The following is a 24,625-nucleotide window of genomic DNA, read 5'->3' as shown; positions in this document are numbered from 1 at the left end:
GTTAGGGCGATCCCTTAATACTTTTCACTTGCAATTGAAGATTAAGAAAGACCATCAAAAAGCTTGAAAAGCGATGCATCTCCTTCAAAGCAAAACCTGGTCTAACGGTGGGATCCTCCTCCTGTGTGCCCAACATTCAAACAAAGCGAGGTTCGGCTGGGGTGGCAAATTCTCTGCAGAAGGACGAGGATAAAATGACAGTGGAAGATGACACAGAAGCAAACAGCAGCATTGCAAACAGTCAAGTCCCGCGTTTATGGGCCTATCGGCTTGGAAGCATGGATTCCTTCCACCGTGCAATTTGAGCAAATTTTCAGGGCACGAAGAAACAGTTCTCACAGCTCCAGCACAAACTTTTCGGTGGCCTCTCCTCCTCTCCAAAAGTGCCTAATTGACCACAAGTTGCAGAAAACTCGCATTTGCTGGTTAGTACAATCTTACTACCATGTGGTGGTCCTTAAGAGAGCTATGTTCATATTTTAGGCCATCTTTGGCCTATTAGTGGCACAGTTAAAAGTTGCCTTACTGTTGTTTCAAAAGGATACTACACCTTCTTAAATGCCTAATTTGTGCAGAATCACACACTGGGAGAACTGGGCACATTCAGAATTTCAAAATATGCTCAACTGCCTGAAGCATCTTGAGGGGATTTTTTGTCTTTAGAGGGGATTCTTTGTCTTTTGAGCCTGTGAAACTGCTGGGAAGGCTTAAGGAACACACCTCCCCTGTAGACTACATGAGTATCTCTAAAATTCCCCAAGCCTTCTGTAGGAATTTCCCAAAACTCCTTTCCTTTATTACAGACTTGAATAGTTAGGTTTTAAAAATAACTGAACCCAAGATGTAATTTTGACCATAGACTTATTGAGGAGTCACATAGAAAATTCATATACGTTTGAATTTAAAAGTTATTGTGCCAACAGAAAGAGAAGACTTGGAGAGAAAAGCCACACTTCCAAGCAGATAGGCCCATAAAAGCTGGGAGGCTGGCTCCTTGACTGCATGACTTGAGGGTTAAAACAAAGCACAAAGACAAAATGGCTGAAGACCTGGCACGACCCCAAGGAATACTGAAACCTCACATAAAGTGAAGCAGCCTCGTTCAGGAAAGGAGCCCCTGAACCTAATGAAGTGGACAGTTTAAGACTTGTCCAACATGGCGCCACTGGCCACAGTCCAACTGAACTGTGCTGTAAGTGTAGAGTACACACCAATTTTGAAGATTTAGTGCAGAAAAAAAAAGTGGATTTTCTCATTAATAATTTTTATATTGATTACACATTGAAATGATAATATTTTGGATGCATTGGGTGAAATTAAATATATTAAAATTCCACCTATATTCTTTTTCCTTTTTTATATGGCTGCTAGAAATTTTTAAATTGCATATGTAGCTCATATTCTATTTCTATTGGACAGCGGAGCTCTAGAGGTGCACCAGGGAGTGTCATGGTACATGGGCATGGACGTTGAGTTCCCTTTGTGGTTGTGGATGTGATCTCTCAGCTGTAAGAGACCAGCCTCATTGGTTACTTTTAAGGCTTGGTCAGTTCTGCTAAGTTTTTCTTAATTTTTTTGTTCTCCTACTTGTCCCTTTCTATTCCTGTTCCTGAGTCTTGGCCCTGTATGACTTTATTCTAGGCCCAGTGTAACAAAATGTCCGTTGGTCTCATTTCCTCTCCTATAATCTATTATTCAGGATACCTCTACCAGGTTGACTTTTAGGAAACCCTTTGACAGGTTTGTTTGTTTGTTTGTTTGTTTGTTTGTTTTTTGCATGCTCAACAACGTCTTGTGACTACCAGTATGGGAAGTTTATAGATTCTGGGTCCTCCCAGACATTCTGACTCAGTAGGTCTGGGGTGGGACCCAGGATTCTGCATTTTACCAGGGACCCCAGACTAGTCTTGTGCGGGTTGTCTGAGGAACCCTGGCCTGCAGGATCAAGCTCAGAGTCCTCAAACTAAATTTCAAGGCTAGTTTTACCTAGAACATATGGTCTTAGCTCCAATCTGTCAGAGGAAGCCTGGGAAGCATTGAAACTTAGAGAACCTCTGGGAGAAAATGGGCTTCTGTCTCCAGGGTTTTTGACATTTGCCCAATTGAGGACAGCGGTTTGGCCCTAAAGCTGTCTCCAGCTCTGCTGTACTAAGACTCTAAACTTACCAGAGTGATGACCTACATTCTCAGAATAAAATTTCCAAGCTTCTATCCAAACTTTAGGCAGTCAACTTGTTGAATGCCGCATTTTGTAGTGCTGAGATAATTGTACAAATCTACTGGACAAAGATGGTTTTGCATGTGCCATTTTTTTCACAAATTATTTTCTCTGTTTTTCTGTTGATTGCCTCCATGCATCTTTAGGGTGCCAAGGTCAGGATTTAACCAAATTAACCAAATATCATTCTAATATATAAAGACCATGAGGTTGCAGACTGGTGAACTGAAGTCCATATCTGGCCCACAGAATTGTCTTGATTTTTCTGCCCAGTTGCCAATATTTAACATTTGTGAGATGGCATATAAAGTCTGGATTTCTCTTGAAAAAAAAAATGCAAGACCTGTGTTCCAGTTTGTTAATGCTGCTATTAAGCAAAATATCAGAAACGGATTGGCTTTTAGAAAGGGGGTTTATCTGGTTACAAATTTAGTCTGAAGGCCATGAAAATGTCCAAATTAAGGCATTGATTGACACAAGTATACCTTTGCTGAAGGATGGCCAATGGTGTCCAGAAAACCTCTGTTAGCCGGGAAGGCATGTGGCTGGCATCTGCTGATCCCAGGTTGTATTCCGGCTTCTCTCACAGCTGCTCTGCTTTCTTCAAAATGTTGCTCTTGGGGCATTTTGTCCTCTTTTAGCTTCTCCAGAGCAAAGTGCCAACAAACGTCTGCTTTCAGTGGCCATCTCCAATATGTCCCTCTTAGCTGCAGCTGCTCTGAGCTCCTTCTGTCTGTGAACTCTTTTATAGGGCTCCAGTGATTTAATTAAGACCCACCCTGAATGGGTGGGGCCCACATCTCCACAGAAATAATCTAATCAAATGTTTCACTCAGAGTTGATTCACATCTCCATGGAAACACTCAATCAAAGGATTCCAACCTAATAAACACTAATATGTCTACCCCCACAAGACTGCACTGAAGCATATGCCTTTGGCGGGACATAATATATCCAAACTAGCACACCTGGCAAAAACTGGCTGGAGATGAGTAGCAGTTTGCCCTTTTGCTGCAACCTGTGGTCTCCATTTCTCCACAGTCTCCACCACTCCCTTTTGTCTCCCAGACATGGAGACTAAGGGTCAATTAGCAATTTTACCAGTATTATTTTTCAAAAATGTATCTATTTCTTTTCACTCATATGCATTACTTGCTTGGCCCTTGTGTATGTTTAAGTTTGCCTTTGCTAATGTAACTAATCTACTGACAAAGGTCAGTTTCTTTGCTATGGTGGGAAAGGATTTTCATTTAACTATCCATACTCTCTTATTTGAACTCCCTTTTGATATATAGTTGTCTTTACGAACCAGCTAACCAGTTATAGATTCTTGAAGCCTAAATGAACCATACAGATCTACTAATCAACCTTTCAATCATGAAAATAAATTATGACATAAATCTAAACTGTAATGACAAATCTTAACTCTGAACAACATCATTGGTCAATTATGTTATTCATAAAGGATGTCTTTTATCAACTAATAAATCAGGGTGGCATGAAACGGCAGAAGAAAAGCTCCTTTTGGTCTTGACAGATGTAAAGAAAGAAAAAGTCACTTTTGAAAATTTGAAAATCATGGGAACTAAGGATTCCATCTGTTACACGATTTCAAGTCAGCCATGAAAATTGTGCATCAGAAACATACTGAAACATCAACTTTACATCTTGCATTTATAGAAATTAGCGCATAAAACATTTTAAGAGCCAGCAAATGCAATAACCATTTGTCAGAGAAAATGGGAACAGAAGCTAGAGACAAATGGGGAAAATAATGAAAGAAAACAAGTGCTGGAATGAGAGTAAATTAATGTAACATAGCACAAGAGAGTAAAATATGACGCTTTTAAGGAGAACAGAAGTCTATGAAACCGTACTATATTTACCTATGCACATTTTGGTTGGGAGTGTACTTCTGTTAGGTTTATTCAGGCAAAACGCATAAAGAGACTTAGTAAATCACAAAATTGTTCATCTCAGTCATCTTCAATGAATAAACAAATCAATGACTCAAAATTATTGTTTTCTTCTCAAAACAAACAATATTGGAATAAAAAAATCTATCAGTGATCCTTTGAGTTATTTCATTTGTGTGCTTTTGATGCTCTTAGAGTAGAATTCAGCTGCTTCAGTGGCAAAATCAACATAAGGAAAATGTTAAAATTTGCATATGGACCACTTCAATATGTTTTATGTATACTGTACTATTATTAGCCATAGTTGAAATACTTTATGGTGTTTTATGCTGAAGCTACCATTTAAAAATAACAACTCATTTATTTTATATATGTGTGTTGTATCCTATTTGTAAACTAAGGCTCTCTTTTTAAAGCTAGTATAGGAAGTAGGAAGGCTGTTTACCTTAGAAATTTCTAAATCATAAAAAATAAAATGGGGAGTGTTTTTATTTTAAAAATAATTTATTCCTTTGTGAAATAGATTAGAAAATGCAGTTGAGCAAAAGGAAAAAAAACATTCTTATTCCACTTTCTAGAGAAACTCACTTGTTTATGGTTTTGTGTATATAAATCAGGTCTTCCCTCATTGTGACCATCTAGCTACATGTATATACATTTTTAAGGTGCTCACACAAATGTACTGCTTTAGAACCTGCTCTTCAATTTAATGGTATATTATGAAAAGCTTTCTATGTCATTAATTATTACTCTAAACATTTTTAGTGGGTGCCTAATATTTCATTGCGGGATTGAACCACAATTCAATTAATCAATTTTTCCTAATATTTTACTGTTATAAAAAATCATATGGCGAGCACCAGTGTAGATAGATCTTGGGCATATCCACAAGGCACTCAAAACGATACAGATTTTAATTGCCCTTGAGCAATGGCGCCCATTTAAATAGACTGCAGCAAGAATTGAGAGTATCTTTTTTTTTTAATAAAATTTTTATTTTATATGCGATCATGAGTACAAAGTACCTAACACAGCACCTGCATGTCGTAGCATTATATAAAATGTGGTTCCCTTTCTACTCCATTCTCATTTAAGGAGAGAGCCTGACTTTCTACTTAAGTACACAAGGAGCACAGGCTGTCTGGACATTTAATGCACTTGAGGACGGTGAGGCTCTTAAATAAGGAAGTTCCCTTATTGTTTTCACCGAATCAAAGGAATGGACACAGCCTGTTCCACCCCCAAGTCTTCCAAGTCTTCCAGGGAATGAAATTAAACAGCTTCAATTTCTTGGAATGGAGAATTTTTTTTATCTTTTTAATCTAATCCTACTAGATAAAAGAAAAAGAAAGGATTTACTCAGGGCACTTGTTTGTCCATTGTTCAGCAACAGATAACTCATTTTCTTAAGTGGAAATAAACTTTCCTAATATTTTGGATCATAATTTCTCAGCTCTGTGCCAATAAATGCCTTGGTGCTAAATAATGTTAACACCAAAATCTGTCAAAATAGCAGGCTTCACAGTGCCACCCCCTGCAGAAACCAACCTTCCACTCACTTTCAGAACCTAGAAAAGTTTTAAAAAGTAAAGTTATTTGTATTTTGTGTCATCCTGTTAGTAGCAGAAGAATATTGACCACGAGCTGCAAAATAATCCTGCCAAAGGATTTCTAAAAGGAAACCTTGCAAACCAAAGTGACTGGAAGGTCAGAGAATATCTATTTAAAATTGCTTCCACCTTAAATTCCTATCAAACTGAAAAAGCCATGACTCACCTAGGGAATTTACTGATTCTCCCGACGTCCTGGGGAAGAATAAAGCCTAAAAAAGAACCCTGTCGCTGAAAACTGTGAGAAAGAATTCAAGTCACCAGCCTCAAGCAGAAGAAAATGAAAATAACAAAAAGCCCTTGCACAAAAATTAATAGAAAAGATGAGTGTTCTGGCAGTGTGTGGTAACAAACACACGGTGTGATCTTTCAGAGATATATTTTCTAGCAGTCCTTGGTTACTTCACAGACTGAAATTCTTCAGGTGAGATCAGCGTTTTCTATTATGCCATTTCACCAATGTAAGCCCCCAACTGACCTTTAGATTCAAGTTTTCAATTGTTTACTCTAAAGGCACTACCTTTCTGGTGTTTAAGAATTATTAAAAAGTCTTAGGAATATACAGAACATTTTTCATGTTAATTTTCTGTTTTCAAGTGCTTGGTTTCTTTTAAAACGACACTGATACTTCTATCCTATGCATTTGTTAACCATTAAGATGAAAGCTCCGACTACACGTAAAGGCCCAATGCTTTCCACCAGTTGCAAGTCTCTTATCTATGTCTGTCTGTGTATCTATCTATCATTTATTTTTCACCGTTGCCTCCTTTTGTTCCCTGGGCCCGCTAATTATAAGATTATTTTAAAATCTGAGCACAGTAGTGGAAGCTTCCTTCAATAATGATATAAAACAAGAAGATGCTTATTTATTTCTTATAGGTGTCAAAACCCATGGTTTCTAGAGGTATTTTTAATGCCAATGAAACAAAAGTAAACAGTGACTTTAACATTAGAAATATCTACCGTTGAAAGTTAAAGGATTGGAACTATTATTTAAATCCGGCTCTTATTTAGCTTTAATACCATGTCCCTGTTCCCATTGTCCTCTTTATAACCCCTTTGAAAACTGTGAAAATGAACTGGTGTTTTACAAAACTTTAACATTCTTGGAAAGGCCCTTATCTTTTTATCATAGAATCTTTCGCTGGTATCATTTTTATCCTGTGCAGGCTCTTCGTTTCATACGAATTATTTACATTTAACTCAGTTAAGTTTATTATCTTCTCCAAATTATGACAAACATACCCAATACTTAACAGTTTTCAATAAAAACGGCTTGCCGACTCTTCCAAGCATTAGCTGAGCTGGGTGGGTTTCCGGAGCTGATGCAAAGCCCTCTTTCTGGCTGGCATTCCACGCTTGGGACAGTTAGTTCCCAAACATTTCAGCACACATTTGTGGTTCTTTTAAGTGGCTCCTAATGTTTCTATAACCTGATAAAATGCTGTTAATCTTTTGTAGCCACTTTTTAAAAAGTACTTAGTGTGCTAAAGCAAGTTCAAAAATTCAAGGCAATTTTACATGAAGCAATATTATCCTTATATCAGCATAAATTAATTTCTTTCAGTAAAAGAATTCATGAGTCCCTGTGAGGGAAATAAAACATATCAGTGTTTATGCTCTGTTAAGTCCGAAAGTAAAAGTACTCATTGCTTAGGCTTTGGTGATTTGCATGATCTGATACAGGTCAGCTAAACATTATGTTCCCAGATGTTTGACAGCATTTAGGAGAAACTTGGGTTGACCTGGGGATGATCTCTCTAAGTCCAGCTGCTCAACTCTAAATGCTATTTAATAACAGTTTGTGAAATCAGCACATCTCCTTAGAGCTCTCCTGTGGGCTGCGAGTGATCAAACAGACATGGCCAGAATAACAGGGGAGTTAAATAGTTTTAACAGACGGGGGGGTGTGAAAGGCGCTCGTCAATGGCCACAAACCTGCACATGGGGAGGCCACGTCCTTTATTAAAAACCACCACAAATGCAAAAGCATCACTGAAAAATAGATACCACACACACGCATTTTCAAATTCCCAGACAACTATCAGGCATTTATTGGCTTACGTTTCCTTCCATGGCACAGTCCCCAAACCAAACATTAAATAAACCAAAGGCATTTATGCAATTTTTTTTTGGAATGAAAAACACCCTTTACATTTTTAAATTTTAAAGGACTTGCTAATAAACATTCCCCGATTTAGGCTTCCTGGCCACAGGAGTGTCGCGTCCTGTATCGTGCAAAATTTTGGTAGCTTGTGACTTCTGTTCGCATTTCAAGTGTATCTCGCCTTTTCTGTAGCAAGAGCCAGCCGGCGGATGTTGGATATACAACCAGCTGCAGCTTCCTGGAGATCCTGATCTGGAGACCCAACCATATCCAGCAGAAGCTATAACAAATAAAGGCAGCAGAGGAGAAGGGAAACAAGAAAACAAAAACAAAAACAATTAATCTAGAGACATAAAGTTAGGCGATGAAAATAATTTTAAATATAAAATATTTTTAAAAGTCACAAAAAAAGTATGATAGATTGCATTTAGGAAAACACAAATGCAACTGGTGCTTAATCACACGGAGGAATTTTTCATTAGATTCTTCTCCTTTTATTTCCTGGAGTTGAGCTAGGCCTGCCGCGTCCTACTGACATTGGTCCTCTCACTGCTATGACTGCTGTCTCTGAAACTTCTCCAACATCCTTTCTGGCTTCTCCACCTCCCAGGATCCCAAGACAAAGCAACAGCCCAGGCTATTAGCATATCCTCTTAGCTTTAACCCCTTCCCACTCCCTTCCGTCTGATCATGTCACAAGCCAGTCGAATTAGTCCCACAATAAAGACTTTCATTGACTCCCAATGCCAGCTAACTAGAGGCCAACCAATTTCCCTTTCCAGCCATTCTCCCTTCTCCTGCTCTGCTTTGTACCCCAAGATCACCCTCTCTCCCCCACTTCTCTTGCCTTTGCTGATGCTATCCTCTACCTAAGATGCCCTCTCCACCCCCACCTTAAACTTTTTCAATTTCATCCATTTTCCAGTACCTGGTCAACTCTTTCATAAAGGCTCTACACATTTCTGCCCAGCAAAATGCCACACCACCCTCCACCCCCCAATCAAATGTTTGCTGCCGCACTTGTAGTCTTCCCTTTATAACATATATTTGGGTTACTGTTTCTCTCCTTCATTATATTAGAAACGCTGAGAGAAACTTGTAATACTGCATAGTGCCTAGTAAACAGTAATGCCAGATGAATGAATGAGAACTTTAAAAATCTAGAAATTAAGATTTTATTAATATATTTCTCATAGAAAATAGGAAAAGTTCATTTGAGTCATACATTTCCTATGCAGTGAGCCTTTGCGTACAAAGGTGGATACTGTAAGAAAATGGGGATTCCTTGACTAGCCAGACTGTGGAGGGAAATATTGTGAAATGTCTTAAGTATGCCAGGCTTGAGAGTTTGGCCTTTATTCTGTAAGTGATAGAACTTATTTAGAACTTATTTAAATACTTCAACCAGGGGAATGACAGGCTCATATTTGTATTTTAGAAAGATAACTTTTACAGCAACTCTTCCGGTTTGCTAATGCTGCCATTATGCAAAATACCAGAAATGGATTGGCTTTTATAAAGGGGATTTATTTGGTTACAAATTTATAGTCTAAAGGCCATGAAAATGTCCAAATTAATGCATCAACATGAGTGTACCTTCACTGAAGGAAGGCCAATGGCGTCCAGAAAACCTGTGTTAGCTGGGAAGGCACGTGGCTGGCATCTGCTGATTCCAGGTTGTGCTCCAGCTCCACTCTCAGCTCCTGTGCATTCTTCAAAATGTTGCTCTTGGGGCATTTTATCCTCTTTTAGCTTCTCTGGAGCAAACTCTGCTTTCAATGACTGTCTCCAAAATGTCACTCACAGCTGCTCTGAGGTCCTTCTTTCTGTGAGTTCTTTTAATAGGACTTCAGTGATTCAGTTAAGAACCACCCTAAATGGGTGGGGTAACAACTCCATGGAAATTATCCAATCAAAGGTCTCACCCAGTTGATTTGAGTCACATCTCCATGGAAACACTCAATCAAAGGATTCCAACCTAACCAACACTAATACATCTGCCAGAATATGGACTGTAGAGAGACTGATGGAAGGGTATTGCAATACCTCAGACTATTGAATAAAGCAGGAAATGGGGGCAGAGATAAGGGAGTGGATTCAGGAGATACTTAGGATCTCGCCCATAGGACCCGGTGGCAGCCTGCAGAAAGAATGACAGGAGAGTTCTATTTCCAACAGCACAGTGGATTAACCACCCTAACTGACATAACTGAAAATAGTTTGCCAGATGAAATCTAAAAACATCTTCTTCAATGCATTGATGAGTTGGAAAGAAATTAGGGATTCCTCAGAAGACATAAGCTAAGTAAAAGTAGGAGCCCTGAGGGATGAGCAGAGCACAGAAGCTGCTTGAGTGGCATTTGTCAGATCCTGGGGAACTTGAACTTCAATTGTTATGGCCTTGCACCACGCAGGGGATGGAAGGAAAAGCCAATGACCTGCAGAGGGTGGGGAGTTCAGCAGAAAACCTCTGCATGAAGGACATTGCAAAGAGCTACACAGACAGGATAATTAGCTAGAAATAACCTCCCACCTCCTCCCACAGACGCAATAAGGAAAACCCCATTTAGGGAAGGATGAAGGATGATTACAAAGCTATAGTAATTAAAACATTGTGGTGTATTGGTAGAAGAACAGGCAAATAGACCAATGGGATGGAAGAGAGGGCCCCAAAACAGATCCATGTTTAAATACAAACTTGATTTATGACAGAGCTCGTATTGTAGATCACTGGGGAAAGGAAGAGCTATTCAATAAATGCTCCAAGGATAACCCACTCTCCAAATAGAAGAAAATAAAAATGGTACTTGCACATCATACATACTTACAAATTCCAGGTGGATTAATGATTTAAATAAGACACAGAAAATACAAAACAGTTAGGAAGTAGTACCTGAGAGTATCTTGATGAAACGGGGTCCTGAGGGGTGCTTGGCTGCTCAGGGTTTTGACCTCCCCCACTGCCAGTGACCTTCTCCACCACACTTAGCCCCCTCCTTCCACAGTCTCACCCTGGCCTGTGTTTTTCATCACTCCCAACAGCCCAGCCTCCAAACTGTCTGACCATAATTTCTTTATGATTTGGCCATTTTACAGCTCTCACTTGTTTGTCCTCTGACCTCATCGTGACTTGCAGTTCATAGGTCCATATATTTGCTTTAACCATCTCCTGCCTGTGCTTAGAAGCCACAGTCAATCTTTTCAATCACTCTCTTGCCAGTTTCTTACACTTCCTTTTTTTTTGTCTACCCAGCAAAACCATAACCAAATATAAGTACATACATATGTCTTCCATATACCTTCAAAAATAACCCAGCCCTGCTGGAGACAATTACACAATAAGGCAAATGAATCCACTATAAGTCAAATCTTATCTGTACTGTCATCACTGCCCAGCAATCCAAATATGTCTCTCTCTAATTACATCACTTTCTCTTTTCCATGCCTGTTGCAAATTTTCTTTCTTCTGCAATCTCTAACTCTTCCTTCCAGCCCCTGTCCTCAGCATATGACCTAACGACTCTTTCATCAACTTGATAAGAGCCATTAGACAGGAACTACTCTAACTAAATCTTCAGACCTCCTTTCATCTTTGCACAGCTTTTCCTCCTCCTTCCAGTGAGAATGGATGGTTCTCTCCTCCTACCCAAGGCCAACCATTCTACCTGTTATCCTCCATCCAGCCTCTCCTGGGACATTCTGCTACCAAGTACTCCTTCTTTTGTTACTTTAGCTTTAACTTCTTGCTTTCTACTGATCCCTTCCCATAAGCCCTTAAACTCAAGTCTTTCACCTCTTTAAAAAAATGACTTTGGTCCCTTTTCTTTCCTTCATAGCCAAATTTCTTCAAAGAGTTGTCTGAACTCATAATCCCAAATATTAAACTCAACTCACTCCAGGCAGGCTTCTGCCTTCAGTTCTCCACTGAAACACTCTTCACCAAGGACATCAATAGCTTCAGTGTTGCCAAAAACAATGAAAATATTTGAGTCCTCATCTTATTTGATCCCTTAACAGCATTAGGTAAATTGACCATTATCTCCTCCTTGAAATTGTCTTTGTCTTAGGCCATACTCTCCTGGTTTCCCCCCATCCATCTGTCCTCACTTTCTCAATCTCCACTGATGGTGCTTTCTCTTCCTCCAAACCATAAAACATTAGAATGCCTCAGGACAAGAATTATTCTTTTGTTTTTAATCTGTTCTCTCTCCCTAGATGATTTCTTTCACTACTTGGCTTCAAATATCATCCATATGGAACCATCCTCTAAATGGTTCTTTGTTTTTTAGAGAAGTTGTAGGCTTACAGAAAAAGCATGCAGAAAATACAGAGTTCCTATATAATCTCCCTCCAGCTTCCCCTATTATTAACAATTTGCATTAGTGTGGTTCCTTTGTTACAATTGATGAAACAATTTAATTATAATTAAATTATAAACTAAAGTCTATAGTTTACATTAGGGTTCCCTTTTTGTGTTGTACAGTCCTATGGTTTTTTTAAAAAAATTTTATTCTAGTAACATATAGCAAACTAAAATTTCCCCTTTTAAACACATTCAAATATATAATTCAGTGGTGTTAATTACATTTACAATGTTGTGCTACCAACCACCATCCATCACCCAAACTTGTCCATCACCCCAAACAGAAACTCTGTACCAACTAAACATTACTCCCCATTCCCTACCCCTACTCCAGCCCCTAGTAATCTGTATTCTAGTTTCTAACACTATGAATGTGCTTATTCTAATTATTTCATATTACTTAGATAATACAATACTTGTGCTTCTGTGTCTGGCTTATTTCACTCATTACGATGTCTTCAAGGTTCATCCATGCTGTCACAAGCATCAGAATGTCATTTTTATGGATGAATAATATTCCAATTTTGGGTATATACCATATCTTGCATTGCTCATCTGTTGATGGTGACTTGCATTGCTACCATCTTTTAGCATCTTCCATGATGCTAAGAACGCAAGTATCTGTTTGTGTCCCTGTTTTCAATTCTTTTGGCTAGAAGTGGGGTGGCCTGGTCATATGGAAATTCTATACTTAATTTTCTGAGGAGCCATAAATCTGTTTTCTACTGTGGCTGCACCACTTTACATTTCCAATGAAAGAGTGTTCCTATTTCTTCGCATCATCTCCCACACTTGTTATTTTCTGTTCTTTTAATAGTAGCTATTCTAGTGGGTATGAAATGGTCTCATTGTGGTTTCGGTTTGCATTTCCATAATGGCTAATGAAGTTGAGCATTTTTCATGTGCTTATTGGGTATTTGTATATCTTCTCTGGAAAAAATGTCTATTCAAGTCTTTTTTTTTTATAAATTGGGTTGCTTATCTTTTTGTTGTTGAGTTGAAGGATTTCTTTATATAATCTGGATATTAAACCATCATTGGCTATGTGGTTTCCAAATATTTTCTCCCATTCTGTAGGTTGTCTTTTTACTTTCATGATTAAAATCCTTTGATGCATGAAAGTTTTTATTTTGGTGATGTCCTATTTATTTTCCCTTTTGTTGTTCATGCATAGGCTTTTAAATCTAAGAAACCATTGCCTAACACAAGGTCCTGAGAATGCTTCCCTATGTTTCCTTCTAGGAGTTTTAGAGTTTTGGTTCTTATATTTAGGTCTTTGATCCATTCGAGTTAATTTTTGTATATGGTGTGAGGTAGGGGTCCACTTTCAATTTTTTTGCAGATGGATGTTCAGTTTTGCCAGCACCATTTGCTGAAGTGATTATTCTTTCCCAGTTGAGTGAACTTGGCACCCTTTTCAAAAATCGATTGGCCATAGATGTGAGGATTGATTTCTGAACTCTCAATTCGATTCTGTTGGTCTATATATCTGTCCTTGTGCCAGTGCCATGCGATTTTGACCACTGTAGCTTTGCAATAAGTTTTAAAATTGTGAAGTTGAGTTCTCCAACTTCATTCTTTTTTCAAGATGTTTTTGGTGATTTGGGGCACCTCACTATAAATTTGATGATTGGCTTTTCCATTTCTGCAAAGACAGCTGTTGGAATTTTGATTGGGACCATATAGAATTTATAAATGCTTTGAGTAAAATTGGCATCTTAACAATATTTCATCTTCCAATCCATGAACACAGAATTTCCTTCCATTTATTTAGATCTTCTTTGATTTCTTTTAGCAATATTTTCTAGCTTTCTGTGTACAAGTCCTTTACATTCTTGGTTAAATTTATTCCTAGACTTTTGATTCTTTTAGTTGCTATTTTAAATATATTTTTTCTTGATTTCTGTTTCAGATCATTACTAGTGTATAGAAATACTACAGCTATTTGATGGTTAATCTTCTACCCCACCACTTTGCTGAATTTGTTTATTGGCTCTAGCAGCTTTGTGGTGGATTTTTCAGTGTTTTCTATGGATCATGTCTTCTGCAAATAGGGAAAGTTTTTCTTCTTCCTTTCCAATTTGAATGCCTTTTATTTATTTTTCTTGCCTAATTGCTCTGGCTAGAACTTCTATTACACTGTTGAATAACAGTGGTGACAGTGGGCATCCTTGTCTTTTTCCTGATCTTAGAGGGAAAGCTTTCAGTCTTTCAACACTGAGCATGATGTTAGCAGTAGGTTTTTCATGTCCTAGTGTTCTAGGTGTTTTTATAAAGAAAGGGTGTTGGATTTTGTCAAGTGACTTTTCTGTGTTAATTGAAAAGATCATGTTTTTCCCTTTGTTCTGTTAATGTGTGTATTGCATTAATTGATTTTCTTATGTAGAATCACCCTTGCATACCTGGGATAAATCCCACTTGATAATACTGTGTAATTCTTTTAATATGCTGTTGGTTTGTTAGTATTTTGTTGATGATTTTTGCATGTATATTCATAAGGGATATTGGTTTGTAATTTTCTTTTCTTTTGGTATCTTTATCTGGATTTGGTACAAGGGTGACGTTGGTCTCATAGAATGAATGAGGGACAGTTCCCTCCTCTTCAATTTTTTGGAAGGTTTGAACAGGATTGGTGTTAAATCTTCTTGGGTTATTTGACAAAATTCACCAGTTAAGTTATCTAGTCCTGGACTTTTTGTTGGGAGGTTTCTGGTGACTGATTCAATGTCCAGTTATTGGTTTGTTGAGGTCTTCTATTTTTTCTTGAATTAGTTTAGGTAATCTGTGTGTTTCTAGGAATTTGTCCACTTCATCTAACTTGTTGGTGTACAGTTGTTCATAGCATTCTCTAACAATCCTCTTTATTTCTATAGGGTTGTTAGTCCACCCTTTTGTTTCTGATTTCAGTTATCTGCCTTCTCTCTTCTTTTCTCTCCAAACAGTCTAAATTCATGTTAATAGACAATATTTCTTTCTATACCCATTTTGTCATTACAACCAAGACATAGCAATGAACAATGTTAGTTACCTGTACACCTTTCTAATCCCTGGATTAGGAGGCACCTTGATATACTACAAGCTTGAATTCCACAAGCAAATGGGATATAGAAATAATTTGGTCTCCACCTGCTCTAAATATGTTGTTCAGGTCATTGGAGGAAAATAGATTGCTAGCTACAGAAATTCCAGCTTACATCGACTTCCTAGTACCAGATGGCCTTGCATCTACGCTGGCCCCGGGGGATGCCATGACTGTTCTCAGATCCTTACATGGATCCTAGTGGGCAGTGTGTGAAGGGGGAACTGGAGGGCGCAGAGTGGGAGAATTAACACTGGGCCGGACAGAGGACTCCTTGCAGGAGGAAGACGACAACAGACGTGGAAAGAAATGAGGAAGAGGTGGGTGGAGAAAAGAGCTCCCACCCCGCTTTCAAGAGAGACTTTGGGGAGCATGGAGTAGGGAGTTTATTTTAGGAGCAACTGTAGCATGAGAGAGAGAGAGAAACTGAGGATAAGAAAGAGGATGTTAGAGAACTTTAGCAGTACATGACTGTGCTATTTTCAAGAGCAAAACTAGGTTTACAATTAATTCCAAAGATGTCAACAGGAGAGCCAAAGGTGAAAACGTGGGAATGTATAACTCAGTAAATTTTTTGGTAGATGATGATTGTGATTAACAGTGCAAATATAAAACATTTCCCCCATGAACTAAAACGAATGCATGAAACTATTACAAGGAGTTAATAATGGAGTGGTATATGGGGGAAAATGCACCTACTGCAAACTATGGACTAGAGTTAACAGTAATATCTTAATATTCTTTCATCAACAGTAACAAATGCCCCATACCAATGCTAGGGGTCAGTGATGGTGGGGGATAAGGGGTACAGGATATTTTGAGTGTTCTCTTTTTTTTCTTTTTGTTTTTTCCTGAAGTAATGAAAATGTTCTAAAATTGATCATGGTGATGAATGTATGACTATGTGATGACACTGTGAGCCACTGATTATATACTTTGGATGGATTGTACGATGTATGAATATATCTCGATAAAATTGCATTTAAAAATGTAGGCAAGTCATGTTTTTACCAAATGGACAACAGGTAAAGCTTCCTGCCTACTAAGAAATATTGAAAACCAAAGCAGGAAAAAATAAATGACACAGAAGTGGGGAATCATTTAGCTTTGTCTTAAGATTTTTGTCATCCAGAGATAATTAAGAATGAAATTTGAGACAGTGCTGTTCTTTGAATAAAAATTATTAACTTGAATAATTAATGGCAGCTGTCAGTTTAATCACTACCTGAGATGATGCCAAAAAATTGCTGATAATAACTCTGACAAAGAGTGTCAATGACACTAATGCTTTTTGTAGAGTACAGTTTAGGGCTTGAAAAACTGTTGGCATTTTGAATTTCTGTAAGTCAATTTGAAGTTGGGCGGAGGCAGATTCATATTAACCACATGTACTTTATAGATTTCTACCAAAACAAGTAACCCTGGAAACTTAGATCTTCTCCTGTAACCACGAGTTGGTTCGATCTCTGAATTATTTACAGAAAAATTAGGATACTGGGACAGAATTTGCATTTCAAAGGGAGAGGAACCCAGAAGTCTCTCTTTACTAATGGAGATTTCAGGACCAGTTTTGAAGTGGTTGGAACCATCGTCATCTTTGTAGAGATTTTCTCTGGGAGTTGACTTTCCTCCTGTGTCCAGGTGTTAGACACCATTGCAAGAGCCATATGGAGTGTGCCACCTGTTGTTCACAAGCTTTTGAGTGCTAATGAGGTGTAAATTTCTATGCAAGGTGCTGGAGATAGAAAGATAAAGATCTTCTACATCTTTAAGGATCTCAAAAATCGATTGGGAAAATACACTTATGAATGCATAATGAATTTTTGTAAGATGTGTTACCAAAAAAAAAGCCAAATTTAACCCAAGATTCAAATCTAGTTGGGTCCCTATATGCCAATTTATTTGTGTACTGGAACATACATTCTTAAAATTTAAAATAGTTTTTCATTACAAAATGAATGCCTAATCCTTAGAGGAAAAAAAAATAATATAGCTAAGCAAAAAAGGGATAATAACAATACCCATAATACCACCATCTAGGGAATATTATCAATGCACTGATATAACTTTTTAGGTCTTTTTCTAAGAATATGTACACATACGGTTTTAAAGAAAAGGGAATATCCTACACATGTACTTCCCCAATGACAATACTAATTTATGTCATTTTTAGTGATCAAGTAGCATTCTATTGTCTGTACCACAATTTATTTACCAATCCTCAATGATTTGTACATTCAACAAATATTTATTGAGCATGTAATATATTCCAAGAGCTGTCTTGAAGTGACTAGGTATAGAGGGGTGAACAAAACAGACATTGTCCCTAACTAAATAAATGTTTGATATCGAAAAGAAATTCATTCCAATTGCTATTTGGTTTTCAGACTTTTGTTTCTTTGGCTGAGTTTCCCCCAGGACGGGGCCCTGGGGGAGCTCGCCTTCCTACAGTTTCTGCATTTAAATCACAGAGCACAGCGCCAGGCAAATACTGCGCTAGATAAATAGTATTTAGATTGTGGTGATGATTTTGCCAGTTCCCAGGTCTGGCCTGGTTTCCATCACCTGGAGGCCAGCCCTGGTTCGTTTGGGAGGAAGGGGGAAGAAGGAATTTTGGCCCCGAGGTCAGTCGCGCTCCTGTCAGCACTTTCTCCGGGCTCCACCTTGTTGCTGGTTTTCCTCCATTTCCACTGATGACCCGGCTCCCGCCCTGCGCTGCTGCCTTGGAAACGAGCCCGGATGCTCCTGCTGCCAGAGGTGAACCTGCACTCTGCCCGTGCTCCCTCATTCCTGGTTGTCGTTCTGCGGTCCCCACCCTGGCTTTCCAAGGTTCTGTTGTATTTACTCGCAAACCATGGATGCCAGTGCTGTAATTTCTTATTACATAACGGAGGGGCTTTGAGTGTGAAAAAGCATCGTGTGCGCTGCTGGGATGTTGGGCTGCTTCAGAGGGTCTGCAGCAGGCGGGCTGCTGAGGGTTGTTTAAGAGAGCTTCTACTGCCATTTGCACAATTTATGTTAGAACAAAATGTTTAATCGATGCCTGTACCCCTTTATGACTCAATAAATGACTTCTGTCTACTACCTGATGTTATGGATTGAATCATGTCCCCCAAAAAGACATGCTCAAGTCCTGCCTCCAGGTCTGTGGATGTGATCCCATTTATAAATGGGATCTTTGAAAATCCTATTAAGATGTGGCCAAACTGAATCAGGGTGGGGCTTAACCCTATAGGACTGGGGTCCTGGTAAGCCAAGGAAATGTGCACAGTGGAGAGGACAGACAGGGTGGGGGAGTAGAGATGGCCAGGTGACGGGGCAGAGACCAAGTCAGGGATGCCGGCAAGCCACCACCAGGATCCTACAGACTTCAGAGAAGGCACAGCCCAGCTGACCCCTAGATGTTGGGCTTCTGGCTCCAAAACAATGAGACCATAAGCTCCTGATGGTCAAGCCAAGCAGCCTGTGGTGTTTGTTACAGCAGCACTGGTAGCCTGAGACATCTGACTAACTTCCTGTCATGACAGCACTAAGAGGGCTACTGCTCTTTAGGGGATTTTTTTTCTTTTGCCTAAGTTTCTGGCATTGACTGTGAGTCTATATTCTAATCCTATATGGAATTTAGTGCATTTTTAGCCTAAAACCTTGACCTAGTGGAGCCCAGCAGCCTGCTACTCTTAAGGCCTAGCATACAGGCAAGGATGAAAATTAAAAGAAGAAATGATAAAAGGAGAAAAAGAGTTGCTCAGAATGGTGTATGTGGAGGACAGTGCTCATGACTTTTTAAAATGCTTTGCAAGCCTCTCATTGGCATCAGACCCATGCGTTACCTAATGATGGTAAAATTCAGGATGTTTTATTAGCTATCAAGCTGACCACGCACAAGGCACTGTGATTTATTCTTTACTGGTTAACTTGGCCTGCTCTGCCCATTTTACTTAGCCAGGAAGATTCTCAATCAAGGGTATAGAGTTGGAAGTTTAGAATTTTCTGTGGGTTCAGAGTGCAAATGGCTGGATATTTGAGAAGCGCTGATTGTGCCAGTATCTCAATTTACTCTTTTTCCTGAATTTTATCTTATTTTATTGGTTGTCAGTGAATGTTACTCATTGCTCTGTTGCACACCCAGCAGCTATGCTCTAATGCTGGTTTACAAATTGAACAAGGATGTGCTCATCTCCCCAAACTACTATCTGTATAAGATGCACAATATCTGTGTCTTGGTTTCAAATCAGGCTCAGGAATATACGGTTTTGTTTTTCCTAAAAGTTTCACAAGCAAACAGGGGCAGGCCGAGGGATGCTTTCAAAGCAAAATATCCATATTACAGAAACTTAGTGCAAAACGCTGAATTTGATGAGCATCTAACAGAAAGTAAAGAGCAGCACGTGTTTTCAAATCACTAACACATGGAGAAAGATGAACATGGTTTATGATACGTAACAATAATTGCATAAAAGGGGTAGTCTTCTCAGAGATGTGAGATGCCAACTGGGTCCAAGTAAGTATGGAATTGGTATACATTCGTTAGTTTTTGGTCTATAGACTTTTTCCAACCATAAAAACATTTTTAATATTATAAAGGGGAAAAACACCTCAGGTTTACCTTTTTGAAGTGCTTGTTCCTTTAAAAAACTTTCCTATTTTTAATGCCCCCCACCCTGCCATACAACCCTGCAAACACACCCAAGGTCTTTAAGTTTATTGGGAGTTTCATATATATACTGAAGGAAAACTAGCCTTCTTGCTTAAAACTTAATTGCATAGAGCACTTTAAAACATCATTCAAACAACTTTTACAATGCTGGAGTGAAAGAGGATGTGGGACTGGCAAAATGCGTGGTTTACGGAGAATGCTAATACAAATGCTTCCTCCAGTGAAGAAGGCTTTGATCTCTAAGGTGTATGCCCTCTGCCTGCAGCTGGGACCACCGGCCACAGCCCCTGGAAGGTGAGACAAAGGTAGCATGGGAGTCTGGGGTCTGCTTTCAATTTTTACTTTTATATTAACCATTCATGACTCTACATAATCTTTCAGTTGCATGAAAAAATATGTACCCATTTGAGTGATAACAGATTTTCCATTGGTTTGACTTGACATTGCTTGGGTGTCATATTGTTGGGGGACTGCAACTACAGGTTTTAATTAGAGCGGGATGAGTTCTGAAATCCTGCACGTATGCTGGGCTTGGCCAGGTTTCCAGAAAAATCTTGAGTTCTTGGAGCCATCTTGAACTGTGCACCCTTTCTGTTTTGCCATTTAGAAGGCATTGCGGGGTGGTTGCAGCAAGCGTGCATGACCGAGTAGCCATAAAATGCATTTGGATTGAGTCCACCCTGCAAAATTTCTTCACAGCTCCTCACAGCTCCGTGGAGATGCTGCAGCGTTTTTTTTTTCACCTCTAGAACCTGAGCCTTTGTAATTCATTTCGTATATGAAGCTCACCAAAGCTGTAGGCCTCAAAACACATGTAGCATTTGCTGGTCGGGGCAAGACCTTGGATTCTGTTTGGGCAGTGAGATGAGCTGAAGGGCTTGCCTTTTGGTGGGCTCTGTCCACCTCCTGATGACGTGATTGCTTGCTGTGATCACGTAATCGGTGATGAAGTCCATGTCACAAAGCTGGGGCCCTGACTCTGGACCTTTAAGCCTACATCTACTTATCAAGCGTAGCCATTACCATCTACTGCACATCTCCACCTTACTCTCCCAACATGTTCAAAGCCAGTGTACCCCAAAGCAACACTTATCTTCCCCCACAAGCCAGTTCCTTCTCTAGTGCTTGTGGCCGTCCATAAGTCCAGCTTTCAAGCCAGACATTTAGGCAACCGACATCTCTCTACCCTCTTTCTTCATTCTTCACTTCCAAAAAGTCAACAAGCCCTATTGCTTTTATCTCCCAAGTATCTCTCGAATCCGTCCATTTTTCTCCTCCCCACTGTATGACCTCAGTTGAAGCCGCCATTAGCTCCCCCATCTCCTGGCCCTGTTCTCCTCCATTCTCAAGCCAGAGTAACTGCCCAAAGGCAAATGGGATCAGGTGACTCCCCTGCTCAAAATATTTCAGCAGCTCCCCAGTGCCCTAGGCAAAGACTCCTAATTCTACCACTGGGCCTTTGCACGTGCCTGCGTAAATCCAGTGTATAGCCCAAGAAGATGACAAATCCTCTGGGAAACTGACCCTGATGCTCAAAGAAAGGATGGCATGCCCATCTGGTTTAATCTCAGAGTGTTCAAGATCACTTAGCAGAGTAGTTTTCACTCTAACTTGTGATTCTCCTGCTTCATGGGCTGTTTTATCCACCAGACTATAAACGTCCTGAGGCTAGGAACCAAGTCATATTTACCATTTTTAAAATGGCTAAAGAACATGAACTGGCAATTTAGAAAACAAGTAAAACTGCCTATAAACATGAAAAAAAAAGATCACTCTCACTAGTTGGCAAAGAAATGCAAATTAAGTAGTATAATTCTTATAGTTCATGTAAATAAAATACTTATTGTAGCATCTGGCATATAATACATGCTAAATTGATGTCTACTAAAACAATATTAATATTAATTTTAACTTGGCTCATTTAAAAAAGAATAAATTGCAATACCCAATGCTGTTGAGGGTTTAAGGAAATGACAATTCCTATGTAGCCGAAAAAAGTACAATTTGGTACAGTCTTATAGAGGACAATTTGACAATATGTATTAGAAGTCTTTATAGAAGCATAAGTGAATATAGGAATTACACATCCATGAACTCATTCTAAAATCATTACAAAGTTCATTACAGACTGTTTACAATGGTAAAATAAATTATAGTACCTTCCTTCAGTAGATTCCTGTGTACCCTTTATAAATAAAATCTCGTAAGTATATTTATTAACACAAATGAATAGTCACAATCACTTTATAAAGTAATAGTACGAACTTTTGTTTACAAAAAAGCATTTAGATATACAAGAGAAAACACCTTCTGAACTGTTACAGAAGTTTTAATAGTGGTATCCTGGTATACTTAACAGTTGATTTTTTCCCCTTCTGCTTATCTTTAACTTCTAATTTTTTTTTTTTTTCGGTGAACATTCATTACTTGTGTAATTTTAAAAGTTATAACAAGTGGAGCAGGATGAGCAGTTGTCAAAGAGGTGGAGAAGAACCAGGGGACCCCGGACCCATTGATGCCAAGGAAGGGTGGCATTTTAGGGAAATGGTGCGATTGATATTATAACACGCTTTGGAAGGGGTAAGTAACGTGAAGACTGAAAAGAGTCCCTTGGAAATCATTGACAGAGCAGTCTCGAGGTTTTGAAGGTAAAGCCAGATGGCTGAGGGCTGCCGAGCCAGGGAGGGGCAGTGGGGACCTGTAGAAAATGCTGCCCCTCTCATTTGGTGGATTCCAGCAGCGGGTGAGGATCAAGGGATAAGGCTTGAGGAAGTGAGCAAGTGGAGGAGGAGAGGTTATGATCCACTGTGCAGAAGTTAGAGGGAACAGCCAATGCCTGAATTTCAAGCTTCCAGAGGACACAAAATGGGACCACGAGTACAGAGGATGGGATCAGCCGGGAGCAGTTCTCAAAGGCCAAAGGAAGACGCTGAGGCCGGAGGAGGATACAGGTAAGTTTGCAGGTGTGCGACAGGAAGTTGAGGTATTTTATGCCTTTAACCTCAATTTTCTTTTTTGATAGACGTTCATGTAAGTAATATCCCAATTTAAAATTGATTTAGGTTTGAAGTTGGTAATTTAACATAGAAATATTTTAAAATAAAAACTGGATGAACTATTTATTGGAAACTAATTATCTTAATTATATAAAGAAGGTTTCCATGGAAGGATGTTGTTTGGTTTATAGCTTTGCTGTCAGAAATGCTAAGAATTCATAAAATCCGATATAATACTATAGAATGAAAACTTAACAAACTAAGAAAAATTAAAAAAAAAATTTAACATAAGAATAAAACAAGGCCAAGAAATACCTGAAAATGGGCATGTTAAAATGGATAATTTCTTAATATTAGAATTATTTTAAATTTTTAATAAAATGTTAGAATCAGTTTAAATACTTAAAAAAAATTACAATCAGTTTAAATTCTTAAGGTTATATTGTTTGCATTTATATTTCTCTCCAAGAAATGGGCTACAGTCTTAGAAGGAATTCAAAACCAAACACATGTCAATACTTAAAATATCTTACTGGATATAGAATTCATCTGCATGGTAGTGGGGGGGCAGGGGGGGAATAGAAAGATGTTATCCAGAAGAGATGAAGCCAAAGAATTGAAAAGGTGAAAAAAACAACTTTTTGTTAAACTACTATCCTAATTTTATTTTTATTTCATTTCAGCTTTCCAAAGCAGATGAATATGGAAAAATTAAACAAGGCTGGAGAGAAGAGCCATGTTTTTCTCCTTTAATGTCAAAGGAATAGCTTTTCCTGCCCTACTAAGTTGGAACGAAGCTCCTAAGGATGAAAATAAAATGACTAATTTCTTGGGAAATAACCTTAAGTGAAAGATTCTTTTGGCCCACTAGTTGCTTTTCTTAAAACCCCGGTTGACTTAACCTCATTCTCAAGGCCTCCCTGCCCTCCTCTTCATCATCGCCCATTAGTGTCAAGTGTACCCTAAGAGTCTGTCTTGTCACTTGCTGCCCATTTGGGGAATGTTTTTCTTCTTCTCTCAAACAACTTGTTGGGAGGAAAATGTCAGCTGTGATTATGCTTTACTTCTCTTTTTCAAACTCATTTCTAATAGAACTTTCTCTAAGATCTTTAAAAATGGAACCTAAAATATATTACATTAAAATTTCACAAAGCAATATGTTTTTACCAACCAGAGGAAAAAAAAAATTAACCTGATAACCTCCTGAAATATTTTCAATATTTGGCATCTAAAAAGTAATTTTAGTCTTTTTTTTTGCTAAAATTATATAGAATGATACTTCTAATTTTCATCAATTTAAGAACTTCAAATGTCAGTCAGAGAATTACATTTCTGTCAAAGGCCACATTTATTTCAGAGCACATCTTGCATGAGTTTTGCCAAGACAGCTTTGCAGATCTGCAGGGCTGGCCCTAAGCAAGGTATCTAGTGATCTAAAAAATATTTTTCCAGCAGTGGAAACCTCTCCCCAAACAAAATCCGATTCTTTTATGGAATTCACATATATGTGAACCTACATATGTAGCAAAAATGGAACAAGGGAAGAGCAAGTGGGCCATGGGGTACTGGAACTCTTCCTGCCCCTTCTTGTCCCCTTGGAGACCTTCTAGGTGCCTTCTCCAACTAGACTTGCACACTGCTCATCTTCTTGTAGGAGGGGCACCCACGCTTGGTCTCCT

At 38.8% G+C, this 24,625-nt stretch overlaps 1 protein-coding gene across 4 annotated transcripts in view; it reads right to left on the bottom strand.

The window, feature by feature from the left end:
- Positions 1–7,774: 7,774 nt before the first annotated feature.
- The window catches only part of ODAD2 (outer dynein arm docking complex subunit 2), a 201,685-nt gene continuing 184,834 nt past the window's right edge, over positions 7,775–24,625 (bottom strand). For all 4 annotated transcript variants that reach the window (XM_037837367.1, XM_037837369.1, XM_037837368.1 and 1 more), the window contains one exon: positions 7,775–8,131. In XM_037837367.1, the coding sequence (XP_037693295.1) occupies positions 8,018–8,131 (114 nt within the window). In that variant the 3' untranslated portion in view covers positions 7,775–8,017. The remainder of the gene's footprint in view (positions 8,132–24,625) is intronic.

The sequence above is a fragment of the Choloepus didactylus genome, chromosome 5 (genome assembly GCF_015220235.1).
Source record: "Choloepus didactylus isolate mChoDid1 chromosome 5, mChoDid1.pri, whole genome shotgun sequence".
In the NCBI taxonomy this organism is placed as follows: Eukaryota; Metazoa; Chordata; class Mammalia; order Pilosa; family Megalonychidae; genus Choloepus; species Choloepus didactylus.
Note: the sequence above shows the minus strand (reverse complement) of the source record. Positions and strands in the feature narration are given on the sequence as shown.